This window comes from Mustelus asterias, unplaced genomic scaffold, assembly GCF_964213995.1.
Source record: "Mustelus asterias unplaced genomic scaffold, sMusAst1.hap1.1 HAP1_SCAFFOLD_1875, whole genome shotgun sequence".
Taxonomy (NCBI): domain Eukaryota; kingdom Metazoa; phylum Chordata; class Chondrichthyes; order Carcharhiniformes; family Triakidae; genus Mustelus; species Mustelus asterias.
In genome coordinates, this window is record NW_027591820.1 from 38013 (window position 1) to 57989 (window position 19977).

Below are 19977 nucleotides of genomic sequence, written 5' to 3' on the forward strand. Positions count from 1 at the left end.
TGAGGGAGCAGTGTTAACCCACTGTGTCACCGTGTCACTGTGAGGGAGCAGTGTTAACCCACTGTGTCACCGTGTCACTGTGAGACAGCAGTGTTAACCCACTGTGTCACCGTGTCACTGTGAGACAGCAGTGTTAACCCACTGTGTCACCGTGTCACTGTGAGGCAGCAGTGTTAACCACTGTGTCACCGTGTCACTGTGAGGCAGCAGTGTTAACCACTGTGTCACCGTGTCACTGTGAGGCAGCAGTGTTAACCCACTGTGTCACCGTGTCAATGTGAGACAGCAGTGTTAACCCACTGTGTCACCGTGTCACTGTGAGACAGCAGTGTTAACCCACTGTGTCACCGTGTCACTGTGAGGCAGCAGTGTTAACCCACTGTGTCACCGTGTCACTGTGAGGCAGCAGTGTTAACCCACTGTGTCACCGTGTCACTGTGAGACAGCAGTGTTAACCCACTGTGACACCGTGTCACTGTGAGACAGCAGTGTTAACCCACTGTGTCACCGTGTCACTGTGAGGCAGCAGTGTTAACCCACTGTGTCATCGTGTCACTGTGAGACAGCAGTGTTAACCCACTGTGTCACCGTGTCACTGTGAGGCAGCAGTGTTAACCCACTGTGTCATCGTGTCACTGTGAGGCAGCAGTGTTAACCCACTGTGTCATCGTGTCACTGTGAGACAGCAGTGTTAACCCACTGTGTCATCGTGTCACTGTGAGACAGCAGTGTTAACCCACTGTGTCACCGTGTCACTGTGAGGCAGCAGTGTTAACCCACTGTGTCACCGTGTCACTGTGAGGCAGCAGTGTTAACCCACTGTGTCACCGTGTCACTGTGAGACAGCAGTGTTAACCCACTGTGTCATCGTGTCACTGTGAGGGAGCAGTGTTAACCCACTGTGTCATCGTGTCACTGTGAGACAGCAGTGTTAACCCACTGTGTCATCGTGTCACTGTGAGGGAGCAGTGTTAACCCACTGTGTCATCGTGTCACTGTGAGACAGCAGTGTTAACCCACTGTGTCACCGTGTCACTGTGAGGCAGCAGTGTTAACCCACTGTGTCACCGTGTCACTGTGAGACAGCAGTGTTAACCCACTGTGTCACTGTGAGGCAGCAGTGTTAACCCACTGTGTCACCGTGTCACTGTGAGGCAGCAGTGTTAACCCACTGTGTCACCGTGAGGCAGCAGTGTTAACCCACTGTGTCACCGTGTCACTGTGAGGCAGCAGTGTTAACCCACTGTGTCACTGTGAGACAGCAGTGTTAACCCACTGTGTCACTGTGTCGCTGTGAGACAGCAGTGTTAACCCACTGTGTCACCGTGTCACTGTGAGGCAGCAGTGTTAACCCACTGTGTCACCGTGTCACTGTGAGGGAGCAGTGTTAACCCACTGTGTCACCGTGTCACTGTGAGGCAGCAGTGTTAACCCACTGTGTCACCGTGTCACTGTGAGGCAGCAGTGTTAACCCACTGTGTCACCGTGTCTAAACTCTCAGCAAGCACACACTTGTCTTTATTTTACCTGATGATAGGTTGGTGTGATCGGAGCCTGTCTGGAGTAACTGCGATCAGATCTGGGCACTGGCTTTGGAGTGGGTGCAGGGCTGACGCACCAGAATAATACCAGGTTCATGGACAGGCTACACAGAGGAGGCCTGGATTCTCCAGTGTACAGATCTATGGGCACTCTGATTGGGGCAGAACCTTAACATCCCAAACAGGGCCAGAGTGATGTCAAGAGGGAGTTCCACACTCACTGGGGTGGAAATACAGAACTCTTTCCCACGGAAAAACTATTCAGAATTAACTAGAAATATGACATTGATCAGTTTGTTTCAGGGTACAAAGGGTTACAAGAACCAAGATACGGATCTCAGAACGGCTGAATTGCCTCCTCCTGTTCCTGTGTGCCTGGCCCAAGGGGCTGAATGGCCTCTCCTGTTCCTGTGTAACAGGCTCAAGGGGCTGAATGGCCTCTTCCTGTTCTTGTGTAACAGCCTCGAGAGAGAGAGGGGCCGAATGGCCTCCTCCTGTTCCTGTGTAACAGCCTCAAGAGAGGGGAGCTGAATGGCCTCCCCCTGTTCCTGTGTAACAGTCGAGAGAGAGAGGGGCTGAATGGCCTCCTCCTGTTCTTGTGTAACAGCCTCGAGAGAGAGAGGGGCCGAATGGCCTCCTCCTGTTCCTGTGTAACAGTCTCGAGAGAGAGGGGCTGAATGGCCTCCTCCTATTCCTGTGTAACAGACTCGAGAGAGAGGGGCTGAATGGCCGCCTCCTGTTCCTGTGTAACAGACTCGAGAGAGAGAGAGGGGCTGAATGGCCTCCTCCTGTTCCTGTGTAACAGTCTCGAGAGAGAGAGGGGCTGAATGGCCTCCTCTTGTCCCGGTGTAACATGGGCCATGTTGTCCTCACTGCCTCACTGGCATCACCGCCAGGCCTGGAGGGGCACTGCACCTATAATAACTGTGATGGTGTGAGAGGGGAGAGCGGAGGTGAGCTCCTCGGAGCTATTGTAACTCACCCGCTTCAGCATCACCACTCCCAGCACCGCGGAGCCGGTGAACAATACCGAGACCATCAACATGACGACAGCCACCCCTACGTTACTCTTCAATGCAGACAGCGAGGAAATCCAGCCACTGCGGGGAAAAGGAGAAGTGAGAGAGAGAGAGAGAGACAGAGTCACAGACAGCATCGACCCCACAGCAACAGCCCTCACTCTCACTACACCCAGGGTTACATAGAAACATAGAAGATAGGAGCAGGAGGAGGCCATTCGGCCCTTCGAGCCTGCTCCGCCATTCATTACGGTCATGGCTGATCATCCAACTCAATAGCCGAATCCTGCTTTCTCCCCGTAACCTTTGATCCCGTTCGCCCCAAGTGCTCTATCCAGCCGCCTCCTGAATACATTCAATGTTTTGGCATCAGCTACTTCCTGTGGTAATGAATTCCACAGGCTCACCGGGTGAAGAAATGTCTCCTCACCTCCGTCCTAAATGGTCTGCCCCGAATCCTCAGGCTGTGACCCCTGGTTCTGGACTCCCCCCACCATCGGGAACATCCTCCCTGCATCGACCCTGTCTCGTCCTGTTAGAATTTTATAAGTCTCTATGAGATCCACCCCTCATTCGTCTGAACTCCAGTGAAAACAATCCTAACCTGGTCAATCTCTCCTCATACATCAAGGTTAGTGGGCATGGTTATTAAGTTTGCAGATGACACCAAGATTGGTGGCCTGGTGGACAGTGAAGGTGGTTAACTCGGATTGCAACGGGATCCTGATCAATTGGGCCAGTGGGCTGATGAATGGCAGATGGAGTTTAATTAACATAAATGCGAGGTGATGCAGTTTGGTAGATTGAACCAGGGCAGGACTTACTCAGTTAATGGTAGGACGTTGGGGAGAGTTACAGAACAAAGAGATCTAGGGGTACATGTTCATCGCTCCTTGAAAGTGGAGTCACAGGTGGACAGAGTGGTGAAGAAGGCATTCGGCATGCTTGGTTTCATCGGTCAGAACATTGAATACAGGAGTTGGGACGTCTTGTTGAAGTTGTACAAGACATTGGTGAGGCCACACTTGGAATACTGTGTACAGTTCTGGTCACCCTATTATAGAAAGGATATTATTAAACTAGAAAGAGTGCAGCAAAGATTTACTAGGATGCTACCGGGACTTGATGGTTTGAGTTATAAGGAGAGGCTGGATAGACTGGGACTTTTTTCTCTGGAGCGCAGGAGGCTGAGGGGTGATCTTATAGAGGTCTATAAAATAATGAGGGGCACAGATCAGCTAGATAGTCAATATCTTTTCCCAAAGGTAGGGGAGTCTAAAACTAGAGGGCATAGGTTTAAGGTGAGAGGGGAGAGATACAAGAGGATCCAGAGAGGCAACTTTTTCACACAGAGGGTGGTGAGTGTCTGGAACGAGCTGCCAGAGGCAGTAGTAGAGGCGGGTACAATTTTGTCTTTAAAAAGCATTTAGACAGTTACATGGGTACGATGGTTATAGAGGGATATGGGCCAAACAGGGGCAATTGGGACTAGCTTAGGGGTTAAAAAAAGGGCGGTATGGACAAGTTGGGCCGAAGGGCCTGTTTCCGTGCTGTAAACCTCTGTGACGCTAGTGTTACTTCCAGTACACTGTCGCCCCCACGGACCCCAATGGAGCGGAGCTATTGCGACTGTCACCATTACTGACCACCAGCCTGCTATCAGAGTGGGAGCACTCTATACATCGTAACCCACAGTGTGTAACTATTCAAATTCACTGCCATTTCCATCCTGTGCCCAGCAAGCTCAGACATTGGCCTCAACTCAAAACGAAAGAATATCAGCCTCAGTTTGTTAAAAAGCAACTAACTGAAGCATTAACTCTTGTCCCCTGGGTTAGACAGAGAGGGGAAATCAGCCAGGGTTCCTGCTCCTGATCACTGTCCAGTGATCCCTGGGTTACAGAGAGGGGAAATCAGCCAGGGTTCCTGCTCCTGATCACTGTCCAGTGATCCCTGGGTTAGAGAGAGAGAGGGGAAATCAGCCAGGGTTCCGGCTCCTGATCACTGTCCAGTGATCCCCTGGGTTAGAGAGAGGGGAAATCAGCCAGGGTTCCTGCTCCTGATCACTGTCCAGTGATCCCTGGGTTAGACAGAGAGGGGAAACCAGCCAGGGTTCCTGCTCCTGATCACTGTCCAGTGATCCCTGGGTTACAGAGAGGGGAAATCAGCCAGGGTTCCTGCTCCTGATCACTGTCCAGTGATCCCTGGGTTAGAGAGAGAGAGGGGAAATCAGCCAGGGTTCTGGCTCCTGATCACTGTCCAGTGATCCCTGGGTTAGAGAGAGAGAGAGGGGAAATCAGCCAGGGTTCCTGCTCCTGATCACTGTCCAGTGATCCCTGGGTTAGAGAGAGAGAGGGGAAATCAGCCAGGGTTCCTGCTCCTGATCACTGTCCAGTGATCCTGGGTTAGAGAGAGAGAGGGGAAATCAGCCAGGGTTCCTGCTCCTGATCTCTGTCCAGTGATCCCTGGGTTAGAGAGAGAGAGGGGAAATCAGCCAGGGTTCCTGCTCCTGATCACTGTCCAGTGATCCCTGGGTTAGAGAGAGAGGGGAAATCAGCCAGGGTTCCTGCCCCTGATCACTGTCCAGTGATCCCTGGGTTAGAGAGAGAGGGGAAATCAGGCAGGGTTCCTGCTCCTGATCACTGTCCAGTGACCCCTGGGTTAGAGAGAGAGAGGGGAAATCAGCCAGGGTTCCTGCTCCTGATCACTGTCCAGTGATCCCTGGGTTAGAGAGAGAGAGGGGAAACCAGCCAGGGTTCCTGCTCCTGATTATCAGTGACCCATCAGCCAGAACAGGGTTGCCCTCAGCCTTCAGTGGATGGATGGTGACTGAAGTTGAGCCCGGACCCCAGAGAGGTCCTTTTGATGGGAGGTCATAGCTACGTGCGTTGAAAGCAGAGGATAGTTCACGACTACTCACCAGAATCCCCAGCCGGGAATGCCCACTGTTTCCAAGACAAACACAATGTCTTGGACAAAGAAAATGAAGAAGAACGAGAAGAAATTGAACGAACTATCCGCTCTGAACGGAGGAAAAGGAGAAAGAAATTAAAATAGACAAAATACAACACTACAGCCTCGAGCGCGATGGCTCACCAGGAGTGGGACAGTATTTACAGGGGGGGGGTCCCCGGGAGTGGGTCAGTATTTACAGGGGGGTCCCCGGGAGTCGGTCAGTATTTACAGGGGGGTCCCCGGGAGTGGGTCAGTATTTACAGGGGGGGGTCCCCGGGAGTGGGTCAGTGTTTACAGGGGGGGTCCCCGGGAGTGGGTCAGTATTTACAGGGGGGGGGTCCCCGGGAGTGGGTCAGGGGGGGGGTCCCCGGGAGTGGGTCAGTATTTACCGGGGGGGGGGGGGGGGTCCCCGGGAGTGGGTCAGTGTTTACAGGGGGTTCCCCGGGAGTGGGTCAGTATTTAAAGGGGGGGTCCCCGGGAGTGGGTCAGTATTTACAGGGGGGTCCCAGGAGTGGGTCAGTGTTTACAGGGGGGGTCCCCGGGAGTGGGTCAGTATTTACAGGGGGGGTCCCCGGGAGTGGGACAGTATTTACAGGGGGGGTCCCCGGGAGTGGGACAGTATTTACAGGGGGGGTCCCCGGGAGTGGGACAGTATTTACAGGGGGGGTCCCCGGGAGTGGGACAGTATTTACAGGGGGGCCCCCGGGAGTGGGATGGTAGTTACAGGGGGTCTCTGGGAGTGGGTCAGTATTTACAGGGGGGCCCCCGGGAGTGGGATGGTAGTTACAGGGGTCTCTGGGAGTGGGTCAGTATTTACAGGGGGCCCCCGGGAGTGGGTCAGTGTTTACAGGGGGGGTCCCCGGGAGTGGGTCAGTATTTACAGGGGGGGTCCCCGGGAGTGGGTCAGTATTTACAGGGGGGGGTCCCAGGAGTGGGTCAGTGTTTACAGGGGGGGTCCCCGGGAGTGGGATGGTAGTTACAGGGGGTCTCTGGGAGTGGGTCAGTATTTACAGGGGGGGGGCCCCGTCCCAGTACTAGTGATCTGTGGAAAGACTGGAGTGACGGGGGACGGTGTAGAGGGTGGGACTTACCTGAATGCCTTATATAGCGGCCTGTACCAACAGACGAAGGAGCAGGGGGTGAACATGAGTAACCACAGGATGGAAAGGCCAAAGTGTGTTCCGGCCTCGACATTAACCGTGAACCAGGCCAGGCTTCCCAGGAGGTTGAGGAACAGAACAACAGAGCTCACTGTGGAAAAGCAGAAGAGTAGTTAAACACTGCAGGGACAGGCGGGCCTGGTCTCCTGTCCGAGCAGGGCACGAGGACACAGCATGGATCAGTGGCACTGGCAGGGCTGGGCTTTGCAATACTCACACATCCACAGGTAGTACATCACCGTTACCGTCTTCTGAAAGTCCTGGGGAATGTCCGACTTGATGTCCTGATAGAAGCAGGGTTTCACTGGGCAGAAGGAGGGCAGCGGCGGCCAGTTATTCACTATGGCTGCAATCAAGACATCATTCACTTTAAACACAGCAACTGATAAACTAGTTCCAACCTTTCTACTTAAATCAGTGCTGGTTACCGTTAACAGATTCACCCGTCATCTAACCTATCCGGTCCCACACAGGACAGGTACAACATAGAGTTAGATAGAGAGTAAAGCTCCCTCTACACTGTCCCCATCAAACACTCCCAGGACAGGTACAGCACGGGGTTAGATACAGAGTAAAGCTCCCTCTACACTGTCCCCCCATCAAACACTCCCAGGACAGGTACAGCACAGGGTTAGATACAGAGTAAAGCTCTCCTTCAGTGCAGTACTGACCCTCTCAGTGCAGCGCTCCCTCAGCACTGACCCTCTGACAGTGCAGTGCTCCCTCAGCACTGACACTCCCACAGTGCGGCGCTCCCTCAGCACTGACCCTCTGACAGTGCAGTGCTCCCTCAGCACCGACCCTCCCACAGTGCGGCGCTCCCTCAACACTGACCCTCCCACAGTGCGGCGTTCCCTCGGCACTGACCGTCACACAGTGCGGCGCTCCCTCAGCACCGACCCTCCCACAGTGCGCGCTCCCTCAGCACCGACCCTCCCACAGTGCGGCGCTCCCTCAGCACCGACCCTCCCACAGTGCGGCGCTCCCTCAGCACTGACTCTCCCACAGTGCGGCGCTCCCGCAGCACTGACCCTCCCACAGTGCGGCGCTCCCTCAGCACTGACCCTCCCACAGTGCGGCGCTCCCTCAGCACTGACCCTCTGACAGTGCGGCGCTCCCTCAGCACTGACCCTCCCCACAGTGCGGCGCTCCCTCAGCACTGACCCTCCCACAGTGCGGCGCTCCCTCAGCACTGACCCTCCCACAGTGCGGCGCTCCCTCAGCACTGACCCTCCCACAGTGCGGCGCTCCCTCAGCACCGACCCTCCCACAGTGCGGCGCTCCCTCAGCACTGACCCTCCCACAGTGCGGCGCTCCCTCAGCACTGACCCTCCCACAGTGCGGCGCTCCCTCAGCACTGACCCTCCCACAGTGCGGCGCTCCCTCAGCACTGACCCTCCCACAGTGCGGCGCTCCCTCAGCACTGACCCTCCCACAGTGCGGCGCTCCCTCAGCACTGACCCTCCCACAGTGCGGCGCTCCCTCAGCACTGACCCTCCCACAGTGCGGCGCTCCCTCAGCACTGACCCTCCCACAGTGCGGCGCTCCCTCAGCACTGACCCACGCACAGTGCGGCGCTCCCTCAGCACTGACCCTCCCACAGTGCGGCGCTCCCTCAGCACTGACCCTCCCACAGTGCGGCGCTCCCTCAGCACCGACCCTCCCACAGTGCGGCGCTCCCTCAGCACTGACCCTCCCACAGTGCGGCGCTCCCTCAGCACCGACCCTCCCACAGTGCGGCGCTCCCTCAGCACTGACCCTCCCACAGTGCGGCGCTCCCTCAGCACTGACTCTTTATCAGTGAGTGTGATTTTGGGGGCAGTAGCACATTGTCGCTCACAAATGCAGGTGGCTGTGCACAGACCATAATTGGTGCCAATGTTTTGGGAAGGCTCGCGAGTTAAATTGCTTGCTGATGTTTCGCCATGGTAACAATGACAGGGCACTCACTGCTGGAGGAGACGGCAGCGTTCTGTAACTCCCTCTCCTTCCGATCTAACTCAGCCGCTTTCTTTTCCAGCTCTTCCTGCTGCCTCAACAGATCGGCCGTGAGAATTGTTGCTGGTTTCTGTAAAATTCAATTCAAACCCTCAGCGGACACACTCATTTTGCATTGTGACCTGGCCCAAAGCATTTCAGAAACAGCACTATACAAACCGAAGCCCAGTCGGACTGGAGGAGGACAGCTGGAGATCGGTGTGAATGGGGCCTGTTAAAAGATACGGAGATGCCGGCGTTGGACTGGGGTGGGCACAGTAAGAAGTCTCACAACACCAGGTTAAAGTCCAACAGGTTTATTCGGTAGCACGAGCTTTCGGAGCGCCGCTCCTTCATCAGGTGAGTGAGTTGTGTTCACAAACTGGGCATAGACAGACACAAACTCAATTTACAAAATAATGGGTGGAATGTGAGTCTTTACAGGTAATCAAGTCTTAAAGGTACAGACAATGTGAGTGGAGAGAGAGTTAAGCACAGGTTAAAGAGACGTGTATTGTCTCCAGCCGGGACAGTTGGTGAGATTTTGCAAGCCCAGGCAAGTCGTGGGGGCCAAGGCAGCCTTCACAACAACGCAGAATCGCTGAGCAGAAACTGATAGCCAAGTTCCGCACACACAAGGACGGCCTCAACCGTGATCTTGGGTTCATGTCACACTATCTGTAACCCCACGACTTGCCTGGGCTTGCAAAATCTCACCAACTGTCCCGGCTGGAGACAATAAACATCTCTTTAACCTGTGCTTAACCCTCTCTCCACTCACATTGTCTGTACCGTTAAGACTTGATTACCTGTAAAGACTCGCATTCCAATCATTATCTTGTAAATTGAGTTTGTGTCTGTCTATGCCCAGTTTGTGAACACAACTCCCACTCTCCTGATGAAGGAGCGGCGCTCCAAAAGCTCGTGCTGCCAAATAAACCTGTTGGACTTTAACCTGGTGTTGTGAGACTTCTTACTGTTAAAAGATGGCAGAGGACTTTAGACAGGCAATCTCAAACCTTGACAACAGCTGAGGGGGAGTGGGCGGGTAGTGTGGAGGAAATCTCGAGCTGTATTTGCAGCCTCAGAGTCTCTCAGATTGGAAGACACTTGCTTTCCATTAGTAAAGAGGTCACTAACCAAGGCGCATAGTCTTCTAACCTCTACCTTACATCTCCGAGGGGAGTTAAGGAGAAACCTCTTCACCCAAAAGGTGCTGGGAGTCTGGAATTCACCGTCCGACAGCGTGGTCGAGTCAGAAACTCGCCCAACGTTGCAGATGATATTCACTTGCGCTGCCGTAACTTCCAGGGCTATGGGCCAAGCGCTGCATAATGGGATTAGCCCAGTCAGATCTTTGTCGACCAGTGTGGGTACGATGGGCTGAATGGCCTCCTGCTGTGTTGTAAATGTCTGTGACTCTATGATCGACCAGAGCTCCCTCAGCACTGGCCAGTCGTGGAGTCCAGTGGCACAGAAACACCGTGTCTGCGCCGGCCATCAAACACCAATCTACTCAAAACCCATTTTCCAGCACTCGCTCCATTGCCATGTACACTGTGGCGTGGAGCGCTCATCTAAATGCTTCCTAAATGTAGTGAGTGTTCCAGCCTCCATCACCCTTTCAGGCAGTAAGTTCCAGATTCCCACCATCCCCTGGACGGAAAGGCTTTTCCTCAAATCCCCTCTAAATCTCCCACTCCTTACCTTATATCTGTGCCCCCTGGTTACTGACCCCTCTGCTAAGGGGAAAAGTTCCTTCCTGCCTTCCATATCTATGTCCTTCATAATTCTGTAAGAAGCCTCACGACACCAGGTTAAAGTCCAACAGGTTTATGTGAAATCACGAGCTTTCAGAGCGCTGCTCCTTCATCAGGCGACTCACTCACCTGATGAAGGGGCAGCGCTCCAAATAAACCTGTTGGACTTTAACCTGGTGTTGAGAGACTTCTTACTGTGCCCATCCCAGTCCAATGCCAGCATCTCCACCTCATAGCTACCTCTTAGTTCTGTACAGCTTGATCAGGTCCCCCTCAGCCTTCTTTGCTCTAAGGAAAAAACCCCCAGCCCAACCAGCCTCTCTTCATAGCTGAAACGCTCCATCCCAGGCAGCATCCTGGTGAATCTCCTCTGCACCTTCTCCAGTGGGATCACATCCTTCCGACAGTGAGGTGACCAGAACTGCACACAGTGCTCTAGCTGTGGCCTAACCAGTGTTTTATACAGCTCCATCATCACCTCACTGCTCCTATAGTCACTGCCTCGGTTAATAAAGGCAAGTATCCCATACGCCTTCTTCACCACCTTACCTACCTGTCTTGCTGCCCTCAGGGGATCTTTGGACACGTACCCAAGGTTCCTCTGCACTTCCGAGGATCCGACCATTCATTGTGTAATCCCTAGTCTTGCTAGTTCTCCCAAAATGGATGACCTCACACTTTTCAGGGCTAAATTCCATTTGCCGCTGTTCTGACCAGCCCGCCTACATCGTCCTGTAATCTAAGGCTTCCCTCCTCGCTATTTACCACACCATCAATTTTTGTGTTATCTGCGAACTTACTGATCGTAACCCCCACATTCACATCTAGATCACCAATGTACACTACAAGCAGCAAGGGAGACAGCACCCAGTGGAACACCACTGCACACAGGCTTCCAGACACAAAAACAACCTTCCACCATCACCCTCTGCCACAAAGCTCATTTTGGATCTAATTTGCCAGATTGCCCTGGATCCAATGGGCTCTTATCTTCTTCATCAGCCTCCCATGTGGGACCTTGTCTTACTGAAGTCCATGGAGACCACATCAACTGCACTGCCGTCATCTACACACCACCTCAAAAAAATCCAACCACATGATCTCCCTCTGACAAAACCATGCTGACTGCTCTTGATTAATCCTTTCCTCTCCAAGTGGAAATTAATTCCGTCCCTCAGAATTTTTTCCAATAATTTCCTGACCACTGATGTTAGAATTAACAATAATCTCTCTAGGAACAATAATCTCTCCCTCAATGTCAACAAAAAGGAGATCGTCATCGACTTCAGGAAGCGTAAAGGAGAACATACCCCTGTCTACATCAATGGGGACGAAGTAGAAAGGGTCGAGAGCTTCAGGTTTATAGGTGTCCAGATCAACAACAACCTGTCCTGGTCCCCCCCATGCCAACACTATAGTTAAGAAAGCCCCACCAACGCCTCTACTTTCTCAGAAGGCCAAGGAAATTTGGCATGTCAGCTACGACTCTCACCAACTTTTACAGATGCACCATCGAAAGCATTCTTTCTGGTTGTATCACAGCTTGGTATGGGCTCCTGCTCTGCCCAAGACCGCAAGGAACTACAGAAGGATGTGAATGTAGCCCAATACATCTCGCAAACCAGCCTCCCATCCATTGACTCTGTCTACACTTCCCGCTGCCTCGGGAAAAGCAGCCGGCATAATTAAGGACCCCACGCACCCCGGACATTCTCTCTTCCACCTTCTTCCTTCGGGAAAAAGATACAAAAGTCTGAGGTCGTGTACCAACCGACTCAAGAACAGCTTCTTCCCTGCTGCTGTCAGACTTTTGAATGGACCGACCTTGCATCAAGTTGATCTTTCTCTACACCCTAGCTATGACTGTAACACTACATTCTGCACCCTCTCCTTTCCTTCTCTATGAATGGCATGCTTTGTCTGCATAGTGCGCAAGAAACAACACTTCACTGTATGTTAACACGTGTGACAATAATAAATCAAATCAAAATTAAGCTTGTAATAAATCCTGGGGCTGGGAAATTTTACTGCCCTCCTGCCAGAGTGGGCAGTGTATACGGTACGGTGGCAGACAGAGAGGATGGCAGCTCCGCTCACACCCCCAGACCTCTGAGTGTAGTGGACTGTAGAGGTTAAATATTAACACACTCCTGAACTAATTGGCCAAGTGTTATGCTGGCAAGGCAGTGAGAGAGCAGGATTGGTCATTGCTATGGTGCCAATCATGGCTGATTGGAATAGACTTGCCCAAGGGCATTGGTAGGGAGCAGAGAGAGGGCAAATTTCCAAACCATACCCTGCTCACCCTACTGCTTTCACCCAGCACTGAGCGTGCCGGGATGGAAGTGGGGGCCCCCCCCCCGGGTAGGAGGGAGGGGCTTCCCAGGAACAGGGGCCAATCTGGGCAGGGGGAGGGGCTTCCCCAGGTGGGGAAGGGGCTTCCCCAGGGATTCCCCGGGCAGAGGGAGGGGCGGTTCAGTGACAGGCACAGACCTGGGTTCCGTACGTTCGCTGTTCATTTGGACTCCTTGGGTTTTGGCAGACGGGAGGCGCAGGAGGTCGCTCCGGAGGCTGGGAGGGAGGCAGTGGAGTCGTCATGATGGGTGCAGTCTGGTACGGAGGCGGCGGCTGGAAAACAGAACGTAAAACCCATCAGTATTCACATCATCTCATCCAATACCCTTCAACGTACACGCACGGGAGTCAGGGACACACACACACGGACACACAGGCGTCAGGGGGACACACAGGCATCAAGCGCACACACACGCACCCAGTCAGATGCACTACCCTCCCCCACATCCAGCCGTGAATGGTGATGGACAATTAAACAATTCACTGGTGGAGAAGGCCCCACAAATATCCCCGTCCTCCATGATGGAGGACCCCAGCGCATCAGTGCAAAGGATAAGGCTGAAGCATTCACAGCAAGCTTCAGCCAGAAGTGCTGAGTGGATGATCCATCTCGGCCTCCTCCAGTGGTCCCCAGCATCACAGATGCCAGTCTCCAACCAATTCGATTCACTCCACGTGATATCAAGAAACTGCTGAAGAATACTGCAAAGGATATGGGCCCTGAGAAGATTCCAGCAACTTGCCGCACTCCAAGCCAAGCTCTTCCAGTACAGCTGCATCAGCATTACTCACTAATGTGGAGAATTGCCCAGATATATCCCTTTCACAAGAAACAGGATAAATCCAACCCGACCAATTACTGCCATCAGAATATTCTCCATCATCAGTAAAGTGATGGAAGGGGTCATCGACAGTGCTATCAAGCAGCACCTGCTCAGCAATAACCTGCTCAGTGACGCCCAGTTTGGCTTCCGCCAGGGTCACTCAGCTCCTGACCTCATTACAGCCTTGGTTCAAACATGGACAAAAGAGCTGAATTCCAGAGTGGAGGTGAGAGTGATGGCCTCTGATATCAAGGCCCATTGGATCAATTTATTCCAGTTTCACTCAGGTTCCTTGATTGGACACTAAGGGGCAATTTAGCACGGCCAAAGATGTGCAGGCTAGGTGGATTGACCGTGCTAAGTTGCCCCTTAGTGTCCATTTGGCCCATCGAGTCTGCACCGACCACAATCCCACCCAGGCCCTATCCCCCTAACCCCACGTTCACCCTGCTAATCCCCCTGATACGAAGTGGCAATTTAGCATGGCCAATCCACCTAACCTGCACATCTTTGGACTGTGGGAGGAAACCGGAGCACCCGGAGGAAACCCACGCAGACATGGGGAGAACGTGCAGACTCCACACAGACAGTGACCCAAGCCGGGAATCGAACCCGGGTCCTTGATGCTGTGAGGCAGCAGTGCCAACCCACTGTGCCCACACATACACATGTACAGACACAAGCACAACCCATTCAGTACCCAATTCGGTCTATATCTCTCTATCTTCCATCAGCCCCTCCACCCTTAGCTCTGTTCCCAATAGTGGCCGCCTCAGAGGGCAGCGAGACACACGGGCCCAAACTTAACTGAAGGTCTGACCCTCTGACAGAGCACCACTCCCTCTGTATTGATCCTCCAACAGAGCACCACTCCCTGTGTACTGTGCTGGGAGTGTCAGCCTAGATTGTTATGTTCTCAAATCCCGAGAGGTGAAGGCATGGAAGGAAACACTGAGGGCTTTTTAGGGCCAGTCCCAATGATCACTCACCTGGAAGATTGAGATCCAGATTCGGTGGGCTTTTAGCTTAGTGCTGTAACCCCACGTAAGCAGCTGAGTGTCAATTGGATCAGGCTACACAGACCTACACACTGCCTTTAACCACATGGAAATGAGGGAGAACAGCAGCACACAACAGCCACCACACCCAGAGTCTGTGTGCACATTAGCATACACACAGGCAGGCAGGACGAGGGGAAAGCACTGCAAGCTATCTGCTGCTACTAACTTCCTGCAGCCAGACTGATGTGAGCACTCTCCCAAGCCCTCTGCATGCTGAATGAACTGTTAGCTCCACACTCAGTCACCCGGGTTCTTATCACATGTACCCTGGATGCAGTGGCACTGTCACTGGGCTAGTAATCCAGGGTAATGCTCTGGGGGGCCGGGTTCGAATCCCACCGCGGCAGAGGGTGAAATCTGAATCCAGTAAAAATCTGGAGTTAACAGTCAGACAAACCCACCCCGGTTCACTGATGTCCTTTAGGGAAGGAAATCTGCCGTCCTTTCCTGGTCTGGCCTACATGTGACTCCAGAGCCACAGCAATGGGGTTGCTCTCGGGGTTGGGTAATAAATTCTGGCCCAGCCACCGACGCCCATAAACAAATGAACAAAAGCACCCCGCTGCTTTCCATTCTCCTCCAGGCAGCCCCCTCTTTGTGAAGCCTGTTCCAGTGATGGCTGCTCGGACTCAGTGAGAAGGGACTCTTAGCTGCAATGACCCTCCTGGCTAAACAGCCTCCTTCCAGGTCTGAGCTCGGTTACAACAGAGGGGGAGAGGGGGTAGGGGGTGGGGGGCAGTGCCTGTGGAAGCTGGATGGTATGGACACACAGTCCCTCATTCCTTCAAATTCAAGAGGGGCTCTGGCTCCTGCCAGTGCCTGCATTCAGCCAGCACTCAGCTCCCCTCACAACCCAGGGCAGGGACCTCACCGTCACCCCACCAGTGACTGCACACTCACTCTGCATCAGTCAGCACTCAGCTCCCCACACAACCCAGGAGACCTCACCGTCACCCCACCAGTGACTGCACACTCACTCTGCATCAGTCAGCACTCAGCTCCCCACACAACCCAGGAGACCTCACCGTCACCCCACCAGTGACTGCACACTCACTCTGCATCAGTCAGCACTCAGCTCCCCACACAACCCAGGAGACCTCACTGTCACCCCGCCAGTGACTGCACACTCACTCTGCATCAGCCAGCACTCAGCTCCCCTCACAACCCAGGGCAGGGACCTCACCGTCACCCCACCAGTGACTGCACACTCACTCTGCATCAGTCAGCACTCTCTGCTCCCCACACAACCCAGGAAGACGGCAACCTCACCGTCTCTCCCAACTCCAACCACTCCCAAACATCCAAAAATCTCAACGGTACCTTTCATTTTAATCACCACAATATCCAATTTAGACCGAAATCTAATGGAGGTGTTTGTGTACAATATACAGAATAACAGATGCCCGGGAGTGAGTTACAGACTGGAATCTACTCGAGGGGTTCGGGGTGGTTTATATACAGAATAACAGACTCCCTGGAGTGAGTTACAGACTGGAATTTAATCGAGGGGTTCGGGGTGGTTTATATATAGAATAACAGATACCAGGGAGTGAGTTACAGACTGGAATCTAATCGAGGTGTTCGGGGTGGTTTATAGATAGAATAACAGATACCCGGGAGTGAGTTACAGACTGGAATCTAATCGAGGGGTTCGGGGTGGTTTATATATAGAATAACAGATACCCGGGAGTGAGTTACAGACTGGAATCTAATCGAGGGGTTCAGGGTGGTTTATATATAGAATAACAGATACCCGGGAGTGAGTTACAGACTGGAATCTAATCGAGGGGTTCAGGATGGTTTATATACAGAATAACAGATACCCGGGAGTGAGTTACAGACTGGAATCTAATCGAGGGGTTCGGGGTGGTTTATATATAGAATAACAGATACCCGGGAGTGAGTTACAGACTGGAATCTAATCGAGGGGTTCGGGGTGGTTTATATATAGAACAGATACCCGAGAGTGAGTTACAGACTGGAATCTAATCGAGGGGTTCAGGATGGTTTATATACAGAATAACAGATACCCGGGAGTGAGTTACAGACTGGAATCTAATCGAGGGGTTCGGGTTGGTTTATATATAGAATAACAGATACCCGGGAGTGAGTTACAGACTGGAATCTAATCGAGGGGTTCAGGATGGTTTATATACAGAATAACAGATACCCGGGAGTGAGTTACAGACTGGAATCTAATAGAGGGGTTCGGGGTGGTTTATATACAGAATAACAGACTCCCTGGAGTGAGTTACAGACTGGAATTTAATCGAGGGGTTCGGGGTGGTTTATATATAGAATAACAGATACCAGGGAGTGAGTTACAGACTGGAATCTAATCGAGGTGTTCGGGGTGGTTTATAGATAGAATAACAGATACCCGGGAGTGAGTTACAGACTGGAATCTAATCGAGGGGTTCGGGGTGGTTTATATATAGAATAACAGACTCCCTGGAGTGAGTTACAGACTGGAATCTACTCGAGGGGTTCGGGGTGGTTTATATACAGAATAACAGACTCCCTGGAGTGAGTTACAGACTGGAATTTAATCGAGGGGTTCGGGGTGGTTTATATATAGAATAACAGATACCAGGGAGTGAGTTACAGACTGGAATCTAATCGAGGTGTTCGGGGTGGTTTATAGATAGAATAACAGATACCCGGGAGTGAGTTACAGACTGGAATCTAATCGAGGGGTTCGGGGTGGTTTATATATAGAATAACAGATACCCGGGAGTGAGTTACAGACTGGAATCTAATCGAGGGGTTCAGGGTGGTTTATATATAGAATAACAGATACCCGGGAGTGAGTTACAGACTGGAATCTAATCGAGGGGTTCAGGATGGTTTATATACAGAATAACAGATACCCGGGAGTGAGTTACAGACTGGAATCTAATCGAGGGGTTCGGGGTGGTTTATATATAGAATAACAGATACCCGGGAGTGAGTTACAGACTGGAATCTAATCGAGGGGTTCGGGGTGGTTTATATATAGAACAGATACCCGAGAGTGAGTTACAGACTGGAATCTAATCGAGGGGTTCAGGATGGTTTATATACAGAATAACAGATACCCGGGAGTGAGTTACAGACTGGAATCTAATCGAGGGGTTCGGGTTGGTTTATATATAGAATAACAGATACCCGGGAGTGAGTTACAGACTGGAATCTAATCGAGGGGTTCAGGATGGTTTATATACAGAATAACAGATACCCGGGAGTGAGTTACAGACTGGAATCTAATCGAGGGGTTCAGGATGGTTTATATACAGAATAACAGATACCCGGGAGTGAGTTACAGACTGGAATCTCATCGAGGGGTTCGGGGCGATTTATATATAGAATAACAGATACCCGGGAGTGAGTTACAGACTGGAATCTAATCGAGGGGTTCGGGGTGGTTTATATATAGAATAACAGATACCCGGGAGTGAGTTATAGACTGGAATCTAATCGAGGGGTTCGGGGTGGTTTATATATAGAATAACAGATACCCGGGAGTGGGTTACAGACTGGAATCTAATCAAGGGGTTCAGGGTGGTTTATATACAGAATAACAGATACCCGGGAGTGAGTTACAGACTGGAATCTAATCGAGGGGTTTGGGGTGGTTTATATATAGAATAACAGATACCCGGGAGTGGGTTACAGACTGGAATCTAATCAAGGGGTTCAGGGTGGTTTATATACAGAATAACAGATACCCGGGAGTGAGTTACAGACTGGAATCAAATCGAGGGGTTCAGGGTGGTTTATATATAGAATAACAGATACCCGGGAGTGAGTTACAGACTGGAATCTAATCGAGGGGTTCGAGGTGGTTTATATATAGAATAACAGATACCCGGGAGTGAGTTACAGACTGGAATCTAATCGAGGGGTTCAGTGTGGTTTATATATAGAATAACAGATACCCGGGTGTGAGTTACAGACTGGAATCTAATCGAGGGGTTCAGTGTGGTTTATATATAGAATAACAGATACCCGGGAGTGAGTTACAGACTGGAATCTAATCGATGGGTTCGGGGTGGTTTATATATAGAATAACAGATACCTGGGAGTGAGTTACAGACTGGAATCTAATCGAAGGGTTCATGGTGGTTTATATATAGAATAACAGATACCCGGGAGTGAGTTACAGACTGGAATCTAATCGAAGGGTTCATGGTGGTTTATATATAGAATAACAGATACCCGGGAGTGAGTTACAGACTGGAATCAAATCGAAGGGTTCATGGTGGTTTATATATAGAATAACAGATACCCGGGAGTGAGTTACAGACTGGAATCTAATCGAGGGGTTCGGTGTGGTTTATATATAGAATAACAGATACCCGGGAGTGAGTTACAGACTGGAATCAAATCGAAGGGTTCATGGTGGTTTATATATAGAATAACAGATACCCGGGTGTGAGTTACAGACTGGAATCTAATCGAGGGGTTCAGTGTGGTTTATATATAGAATAACAGATACCCGGGAGTGAGTTACAGACTGGAATCTAATCGATGGGTTCGGGGTGGTTTATATATAGAATAACAGATACCTGGGAGTGAGTTACAGACTGGAATCTAATCGAAGGGTTCATGGTGGTTTATATATAGAATAACAGATACCCGGGAGTGAGTTACAGACTGGAATCTAATCGAAGGGTTCATGGTGGTTTATATATAGAATAACAGATACCCGGGAGTGAGTTCCAGACTGGAATCTAATCGAGGGGTTTGGTGCAAGCTTTGCTCCCAGTTTGGAATGTCACTCTCTGAGGAATATCTGCCAACTTCCTTTCTCATGGAATGTGGCACCACAAGGACTATCTGGTGAGATAATAGCAGTCAGTCCTGCCGCACTTACCCCTCTGCCTCCCTCGAAAGGGTTATAAAGCTGGTTCATGGCAGGCTGCTGATGCTCCATGCTGTGTTCGAGCACTGCTGGATCCTGTAAGCAAACAGCAATCAGTTAACAGAGTGAGAGACAGCCAACAAAACTGCAATACGATATCAACTCCCCATGTTCCCAGACTGTGCTGTACCCAGGGGTCCAGCAATGTAATGGTTACATTCCCAGACTGTGCTGTACCCAGGGGTCCAGCAATGTAATGGTTACATTCCCAGACTGTGCTGTACCCAGGGGTCCAGGAATGTAATGGTTACATTCCCAGACTGTGCTGCACCCAGGTGTCCAGGAATGTAATGGTTACATTCCCAGACCGTGCTGTACCCAGGGATACAGCAATGGAATGGTTACATTCCCAGACTGTGCTGTACCCAGGGGTACAGCAATGTAATGGTTACATTCCCAGACCGTGCTGTACCCAGGGATAC

The 19977-nt window shown here is 51.7% G+C and overlaps 1 protein-coding gene across 2 annotated transcripts in view; it reads right to left on the bottom strand.

Annotated features, from left to right (window-relative positions):
* Nucleotides 1–19592, bottom strand: part of LOC144488808 (secretory carrier-associated membrane protein 3-like) — a 34162-nt gene extending 14570 nt beyond the window's left edge. The window contains exons 1-7 of one of the 2 annotated variants that reach the window (XM_078206908.1): nucleotides 19508–19592; nucleotides 12906–13040; nucleotides 8626–8743; nucleotides 6893–7021; nucleotides 6607–6766; nucleotides 5481–5582; nucleotides 2524–2641 (exon numbers count right to left, since the gene is read on the bottom strand). In XM_078206908.1, the coding sequence (XP_078063034.1) occupies nucleotides 2524–2641; nucleotides 5481–5582; nucleotides 6607–6766; nucleotides 6893–7021; nucleotides 8626–8743; nucleotides 12906–13040; nucleotides 19508–19567 (822 nt within the window). In that variant the 5' untranslated portion in view covers nucleotides 19568–19592. Of the gene's footprint in view, nucleotides 1–2523; nucleotides 2642–5480; nucleotides 5583–6606; nucleotides 6767–6892; nucleotides 7022–8625; nucleotides 8744–12905; nucleotides 13041–14580; nucleotides 14703–19507 lie in introns of those variants that run through there. The other variant, XM_078206909.1, reaches the window with a different exon arrangement.
* Between the last annotated feature and the right edge of the window lie 385 nt (nucleotides 19593–19977).